The following is an 8,278-nucleotide window of genomic DNA, read 5'->3' as shown; positions in this document are numbered from 1 at the left end:
ATTTGAAATTTTTTTTAAACTACGCATTTCCGGTTGATGTGATGTAAACAATGCATTAAGTGCTGGGGGGGAGGGGAGTGGGGTGACATATATGCAGGAATATACAGTATTTTTTATATGACAATTTCAAGATTTTGTAAAGTTGAGTTTTCACTTATTTTACACAATAATATTATTTTATCCCTCAGATTCAACATTTCATATATCAAGGGACACAACCATTAGCTCCATAGAATGTAGGAGCCGGCATAAAGAAAAGGAAGAATTGGTAGAAAGTGATGAAGAATTGATTACAAGCAGTGATGATTATGTTCCCGAAACTGATTCGGATGATGAGAGTTCATCATATTCGGAAGTATATCCATTGCCAAAAAGGAGTAACCACAATGTTGGTAGAAGTGAAAAAGAAAAGGGTTTGATAATTCCAAAACACCTGGCAAGCAGAAAAGCAAAAAAAATCTCCAAAAATCCTAAGGGTAATCATAGTATGGTCACTGGAATGACCACTAATAATTCTTCTATATCAAGTGACAGAACCATTAGCTCTATTGAATGTAGGAGTCGGCATAAAGAAAAGGAAGAGTTGGTAGAAAGTGATGAAGAATTGATTACAAGCAGTGATGATTATGTTCACGGGAATGATTCGGGTGATGAGAGTTCATCACATTCAGAAGTAATTCCATTACCAAAGAGGAGTAACCACAATGTTGATAGAAGTGAAAAGAAAAAAGGGTTTGATGAATCCCAAACACCTGGCAAGCAGAAAAGCAAAAAAATCTCCAAAAACCCTAAGGTTAATCATGGTATGGTCACTGGAATGACCACTAATAATTCTTCTATATCAAGTGACAGAACCATTATCTCCATAGAATGTAGGAGTCGGCATAAAGAAAAGGAAGAGTTGGTAGAAAGTGATGAAGAATTGATTACAAGCAGTGATGATTATGTTCCCGGGAATGATTCAGATGATGAGAGTTCATCACATTCGGAAGTAAATCCATTGCCAAAAAGGAGTAACCACAATGTTGATAGAAGTGAAAAGAAAAAACGGTTTGATGAATCCCAAACACCTGGCAAGCAGAAAATCAAAAAAAAATCTCCAAAAATCCTAAGGGTAATCATGGTATGGTCACTGGAATGATCACTAATAATTCTTCTATGTCAAGTGACAGAACCATTAGCTCCATAGAATGTAGGAGTCGGCATAAAGAAAAGGAAGAGTTGGTAGAAAGTGATGAAGAATTGATTACAAGCAGTGATGATTATGTTCCCGAGACTGATTCGGATGATGAGAGTTCATCACATTCGGAAGTAAATCCATTGCCAAAAAGGAGTAACCACAATGTTGATAGTAGTGAAAAAGAAAAAGAGTTTGATGAATCCCAAACACCAGGCAAGCAGAAAAGCAAAGAAATCTCAAAAAAAGCTAAGGTTAATCATGGTATGGTCACTGTAATGACCACTAATAATTCTTCTTTTCGATCATATGATAAACCAGCCTACTGTTATGTATGCTCTCGCCCTATGAAAAAACTGATAGTTCACATGATTCAACACAGTAATGAGCCCATGGTTGCTAAATGGTTAGCTGCTAAGAAAGGACCAGATAAAGATAAATTATGGATCAAAATCCGAAATTATGGGAATCATCTTCACAACTACGAGGTATTAAGAGAAGGAGTTGGTCAACTAATAGTTGTTTATCGCCCAAATGAATATGGGGATCCCAATGATTACCAACCGTGTGTTGATTGCCTTGGATACTTCTCTCGAAATGAGTTCTACAGACACAAGTGCAAATTAAGAATGGTGAAGGATTCTGAAGATGTTGAAATAAAGACAAAAAAATGTAATGTCAAAGATGGACGTATGCTGTTACCTCCGCCCAAAGGTGTACTTGCTGGTGAGGTGCTCCACAAAATTTTGTGCTCCCTTCAAAGTGATGATATATCCAGATGCATCAAAGGAGATTCTGTTATACTGGATTTGGCCAAAAAATTGTGTTTCAAACATGGTCATGACAAAGAACAATTTAAAACACTACGTTGCAAACTTAGAGAATTAGCACGTCTGGTATTAGAATACCGGCATATTAGTGGAAACGAGTGTGCTACAGCGCTTGACTTAATTGTGCCGTCAACCTTTACAGTTCTACTCAGAGCTGTGAGAGGTGTTTCCGGATTTGATAATGAAACACACCAATACAGAACACCAAGTTTAGCTCTAAAACTTGGGCACTTACTAAAGAAAGTGGCCATGCTTATTGTGTGTCAGGCTTTGACTGAAGGAAACACTGCCAAAGAGAAGCAGGCCAGAAATTTTATCACCCTATATGAAGAAAACTGGGAATGGGAAGTGTCATCACATGCATTAAGAACACTCTATCAAGATAAAAGGAATAATCCAAAGTTAATCCCGTTAACTAGCGATGTAGTCCTGCTCTCAAAATACTTAAGGCATGAAGCAGATACTACTTTAGCTGATTTAAGAACAGGCAAAGAAATAAAGAAACACTGGAGAAAACTTGCAGAGATTACACTAACACAAATTCTGTTTTTTAACAGAAAACGTCAAGGAGAGATTTCAAAAATGACAATGTCAGACTATAGAAACTTAAAGAAAGGAGAATCACAGGTGGTTGATATGAAAATGTTGAGCAAGTTTGAGCAAGATTTAGCAAGATTCATCTGGCGAGTGGAAGTTGTTGGCAAACGTGGGAGGTCAGTGCCTGTACTGATCACCGAGAGTGTGAAATCAGCTGTCGATGAGCTTGTAAAGCAAAGAGATACAGTGGAAATAGCTAAAGATAACCTCTATGTATTTGCTATTCCAGAAGGGTCAACTAATTGCATTCGTGCATGCGACACATTGCGTAAATTTTCAAATGCGTGTGGGGCAAAACAGCCAAACTTACTAAGATCTACACAACTTCGAAAGCATATAGCAACTATGTCCCAGATAATGGCATTACAGGATAACGAATTAGATGTTCTAGCAAACTTCTTAGGGCACGATGTTCGCATTCACAGAGAATACTATCGCCTGCCCGATGCAACAATTCAAGTGGCGAAAGTTTCCAAACTGCTGATTGCGCTCGAAGGTGAAGACCCAGGACAGGTTTTACAAGGAAAAAGTTTGGATCAACTCAACCTGCAGGAAAATGAAGGTATAGTTTTATACAAACACCAATTTTTCACGTCTTGAAATGTCAGTAATTATGCATATACAGTATATAGTAACAATTCACACTAAACTGTATATTGCTGTATTGATTGCCTTTTTTGTATTAAAGTTTCAATGAATTAATTAGACTATCAAATGACATTTTTGAAATTGTTTGTAAACTATGCATCAGTCCTAACTATACTCTTTGATATTTAAAATAATTTATTAATAATGTGATTCATCAGCAATATCTGCCATACTAAAAATAACACACTTCCATGGTCAATTTATATACTGTAATATAATATTGAAATATGACTTTGATTTGTGGCATTATATTGATTTTAGCCTATTTTACATGTTTTCAGGTCAAATACAATTTCAAAAAAGTTCTACATGAAAATTATTGCACATATTGTACTTGATATTGAACCATAAGTCACAGACAGGCAATTTTTTGTAAATGTTTTACTCAGCTTCTGACCCCTCTACCATTTTTTAAAATTTAATTATGATCGATTTTTTTTCTTTTATGGTTAGAGGTTGCAGCAGAAAGTAACGATGAAGAAGAATCTGATTTTGATGATGACTTTATTGATGAGCCAGTACATAACCGTGAAATAGAAAAAGAGAATTATCAACAAAAAGGTACTCACATTCACTAATTTTAATCAGTATGATACTGTATGTAATTAGGCAATGAAATCAGAGAGGTTCTTTTCTCAAATGTCATTCAGTAAGAGTTTATTCAGAAACAGAGTGTTTCAGATATATTTAAGCTAAATCTGCTTGTGAGCTTCTCATTATAACAATGTTCATCCCTTAAATTGTCCGATTAGACATCTGGTGAGATATAAATATTTCCTTGATGAATCCCATTTTTTAACTTTTTTAATCTACATCAGTGTGTTTAGTAACCTGGCAGTAGCAACAGTGTAAATTTCCTGTAAGATGTTAATCAGTCATTCATATTTCTAATATCTGTAATGCATTAAAAGGTCAGCATTTGATGGTATCAAAGGCTTATTTAAAATACATAAAACATTCACATAAATCTACCTGCATTACATATGTCCCATGCTGTTCCATTCTCCTTTAAAGCAAAACCCGAGTTGTACATAGACAAATCGGGAATTCATACCCCTCAGTTAATTACTGTTATGGCCATGATGTGCTATAAGTCACAGGATAAGTGAGCTTTAAGGTCATTGAATGAGAGCTAGTTGTCTACCAGCCAATAAATAATTTCACATTGAGAGCTTGTCTAAAAAAACTATATTTTATTATATGTAAGAAATTAATCTGAATTATAACAACAGTTGTATTTATTAGAAAAAATAACCCTACCTACATGTTTGAATCGTAAAAAACGGAGCATTTTACAAGAAGTTACAACAATAAAAAATTTCATTTTTTGCCCTCCTACTAAGCCTGGGTCTCAGGTTATCCATGACTGTGGCGCGTGGATATTATTTAGTTTCTTTGCAGTATGTACTAAATTAAAACTATGTACCTTCTATCCTAAAAAATGTAAGGCTTTATATATAAAGTTGTCTCTGTATAATTAAAACAAAACAAACTTAACACAAGCTTAAAGTATTTCCAGCATGGTTCCAGCGAACTGCCAACTGATTAAGATTTATTACCTTTATTTTTCAAATGTGTATACACAGCAATTAACAGAAGGTCATCTAAAAGGGGTTGGAAGAGCCACATCTTGTTAAAGGAGAGTGGAACCTCATGTTTTAATTAATTGGTTTCAACTAATACTGATCAAATTCTACTAAGCTAACATTATATGCCATGTACTGTAGGAACCTGTGATTATTGTTTTCTTTCAAATATATTAATTTCCAAAGTTTCAATATATTTTATAGTGAGTAGGTTTTGCAATTTAGATGGTAACCCAATGCATAATAAACAGCAAAATGTAACAGTTTTTAATGCATTTTTTTCAGACAAAATTTTTACCATAATAAACCCAGGGTATTCTGTCTACTCTAAAGACGGTACCCCATGTTTGCAACAGACGAATGTTGTGTCTAAGTGAATGGTTTTGGCTAACATCTAACAAGCTTTGAGAAGCTTGTTGTTCAGAAATAACTATATTTCAATTTTTCTTGATCTAGGAAAAAAACGCAGACATGATGATCCCCAGGCCAAAAAAGCATTGACCACCCACAACCAGAAATTAAAAAAGACACCCTGGACGACCCAAGAAAAAGCGGCGGTTCATCGGCACCTAGGCAAGTACATTACAGTTTCAAAATTGCCTGGGAAGTCTGAAATAGAGAAGTGTAAGAGCTTAGAGCCTTGCCTACACAAAAGAAGGTGGTCCAATAAAGATTACATTCGAAACAAGATAACTGCTAATGCCCGAAAGGGAGACGAACCGTGTTTTAAAAAAAGAAAGTAATGAAAATTACCATTCTGCTACACTATAGTTCAGTCAGTCTATAGATTAACACCAAAAAATTGCAATAGATACAAATTTACCAATTAATATGCTAAAAGGACCTAAAAAAATCTAATAACAGGAAAGTCATACATTTAAAGATACTTAATTAACTTCTGATGCTTTGTTGCAACGTAAAATGCTTGTTGTTGCTAACGAATTATTAAAGATAAAATAGACAGCTACACAGAGCCATTGGTAACATACAAATACCAACGCGATGTTAAGCACACACTGCCATATGTTGATATGATTTATTCAATAATCTCTTCAAGTATTTACAAAAACAGAAAAAAATGCAAATTGATGTGGAGAGTGTATCACTAAAACGTCTGTCAATACAACTGCATTCACGCACAACAAGTGTCTACTGCATCTTAATTTTTATATTCTTTAGTTAGCAACAACAGACTTTCTGTGCTCTAGCACTGCAATTGTGCAATGAGACGCAAAAGTGTTAGAATTAAACTCATTTAATATACTTGAAATTTATAACAACTTTCCACTTTTCAGATTTCTTACATGTATATTAATAATATGTGGATATTTGTGCAACACATTTGCACAAAAAATGATTCTATCTATATTTTTTGGGTTAAGTATTTAGTACAGTATTTTTCTTAGATTGACTGGACTACTTACTGTTAATATACAATGATTTAGTGGAGTAACAAGTGTAATTGAATGGAACTGAATGCAACTTTGGTAAAACTACAGTAGTTGTGAGTGCGCTTATGTTGACACAAGTTGAGCAACATTCAGTTCCATTTATTTGTGCAAAGCACTTTAATATTGGCCAGTTGAGTTGAGTTGTTTTCCTTTCATTTTCATGTCAACGTAAGCCTGCCTTTAGAGGGGAGGAAAGTTAAGTTGGCTTATAGGCCACACATATTTCTGTTTGGTTTCAAATTTGGTAATTTTATGACGTTGGGTAACATGGGACTCAAAATAACTAGATCTTTTTATGTAATAACTGAGTGTTCTTTTAAAAGCACAGTTAAACTTTTATATTCAGCCCTTTATACTGGATGTTCATATTCAAAGTTTTTATGCTTACATGTATATCAATACTGTACAATTCAGTGCCATTGATCAGTTCCTTTATGTGTGCATGGAGGTATAAAAAAGAAGGAGATATAACCAAAGTAATCCCTTTGATCTATCAACGGAGCCGCCCTATGTTTATCTCGTTAAGAAAGTGATTATTTCTGGTATAGTAGAGTAGATATAGCTCAAAAAAGGGCATAACCCCCAAAAAATTGCAACAAAAGGTTTTTCAACGGATTTTGGTAGTATTAGATGTGCTAAATAACATACAAAAAGTCTTACAAAATCCGACCACCGGAAAGTAGTTCTTTTCAAGATGGCCGCCAAAATGGCGCCAATATCATAAAACAGCTACAAACTGTATTGTAATTGCGGGTTTTATCATCAATATCAGGCTTTATGGGTCAATAAGTCATTTGAGACAATTTTTAATGTGATGACCAATATGAATAAATTCAAAATGGCGTGCAAAATGGCCGCCATGTATAAACAGCCATAAATCAGTTATTATAACTACATAAGCTTTGTTGTTATTTGTTAATGATGTATGTAATTGTAAAAAACATCCAGCATTGTCTTATTTATCATTTAAAATTTTCGCTATTTTACCTAATGTATGTCAACAAGTCTTTGGAATAACCTGCTTTAAGAAGCTTTCTGATTGGTTAATTTGTCTTACGGCAATATATTTGACATTAGCAATTTTAGAAAAGTAACACTCAACATGGTAAACATGAATAAACAGGCATCAATAAATGAAGATTACTTTGAAGTGTCTTTTCATAATCTCTTGGTGAATGAATCTATTGCGCCCAAGCACTAAAAATAATATATTTTTGAAAGAAGTTCTCTGATTGGCATGATTCGAAGTTAAACTATCTCAAGTATATTTCCCGCACGATTAAAATCGTAACGGTACTGGTTTGGTCTACAAGAGCTCGTGCTTCGTATAGGTCATTCCATTTATAGAAGAAGCCTTTTTGATGGAGAAAGTGTACCTTTTTAACGAAATGGAAGAGCCAATAGCAAAGGTTTGCCTAGGTCGAAACTAACTCTGGCTATACAAAATTGATTATAAGATTGAAAAGTATTCACCTTATTATTGTAGTAGTGACACCATGTCCACATTTTATTATTGTTATTTATTCATTAAGGTTATTATATATTATTTATATTTAAATTTATTGTATTGTTTAAGTATAAATTATTTAACGTCCATGTTAAATTAATCTTATTAAAATTGTATTAAATAATATAATAATAGTCATAGCCGAGGCCTAGCCTAGGCCTAAACCTAGTGACTGTGTGTAGTATATAAAATTATGAATAAAAAGTATAAACAAACGCAAATTGTGAAAGAATAAAGGAAGGAGGAGAATAGGAAAGAGATTTTGGAGCGGGAATATACAAAAGTCGTCAATATGCCAATATTGTATTACGTTTTTGTAAACATTTTTGGGCACTAATTGTCAGAGCTCGGTGCCACGGCCTACACTTTTCATAATTCAACATCGATGTCCAATGAGGCTGCCGGCACCTTGACCTCTGACGATTAGTTCCAACAAATTTTCAAAATAAAAGTGATGCAATAATGACAAAATGATTATTATT

General features: G+C 34.1%; 2 protein-coding genes across 2 annotated transcripts; both read left to right on the top strand.

The window, feature by feature from the left end:
• Positions 1-1,073: 1,073 nt before the first annotated feature.
• LOC117112464 lies at positions 1,074-2,462 on the top strand. The gene is made up of 2 exons (XM_033255582.1): positions 1,074-2,310; positions 2,427-2,462. Exons 1-2 carry the CDS (start codon positions 1,126-1,128, stop codon positions 2,460-2,462), a joined length of 1,221 nt encoding a protein of 406 aa, XP_033111473.1. The 5' UTR covers positions 1,074-1,125.
• A 118-nt stretch (positions 2,463-2,580) lies between these two features.
• LOC117112369 lies at positions 2,581-5,887 on the top strand. The gene is made up of 3 exons (XM_033255477.1): positions 2,581-3,166; positions 3,706-3,813; positions 5,295-5,887. Exons 1-3 carry the CDS (start codon positions 2,590-2,592, stop codon positions 5,579-5,581), a joined length of 972 nt encoding a protein of 323 aa, XP_033111368.1. The 5' UTR covers positions 2,581-2,589; the 3' UTR covers positions 5,582-5,887.
• Positions 5,888-8,278: the final 2,391 nt, after the last annotated feature.

Source organism: Anneissia japonica, unplaced genomic scaffold (assembly GCF_011630105.1).
Source record: "Anneissia japonica isolate Jap-2015-1 unplaced genomic scaffold, ASM1163010v1 scaffold288149_len51077_cov118, whole genome shotgun sequence".
In the NCBI taxonomy this organism is placed as follows: Eukaryota; Metazoa; Echinodermata; class Crinoidea; order Comatulida; family Comatulidae; genus Anneissia; species Anneissia japonica.
Note: the sequence above shows the minus strand (reverse complement) of the source record. Positions and strands in the feature narration are given on the sequence as shown.

Excerpts from the sequence above, each read along its gene's own strand:
- LOC117112464 (XM_033255582.1), top strand. The coding sequence starts at position 1,126 with ATGGTCACTGGAATGATCACTAATAATTCTTCTATGTCAAGTGACAGA. Across the intron at positions 2,311-2,426 it reads ACACTGCCAAAGAGAAGCAG|CGATGTAGTCCTGCTCTCAA; the intron begins GCCAGAAATTTT and ends CCCGTTAACTAG.
- LOC117112369 (XM_033255477.1), top strand. The coding sequence starts at position 2,590 with ATGACAATGTCAGACTATAGAAACTTAAAGAAAGGAGAATCACAGGTG. Across the intron at positions 3,167-3,705 it reads CAACCTGCAGGAAAATGAAG|AGGTTGCAGCAGAAAGTAAC; the intron begins GTATAGTTTTAT and ends TTTTATGGTTAG. Across the intron at positions 3,814-5,294 it reads AGAGAATTATCAACAAAAAG|GAAAAAAACGCAGACATGAT; the intron begins GTACTCACATTC and ends TTCTTGATCTAG.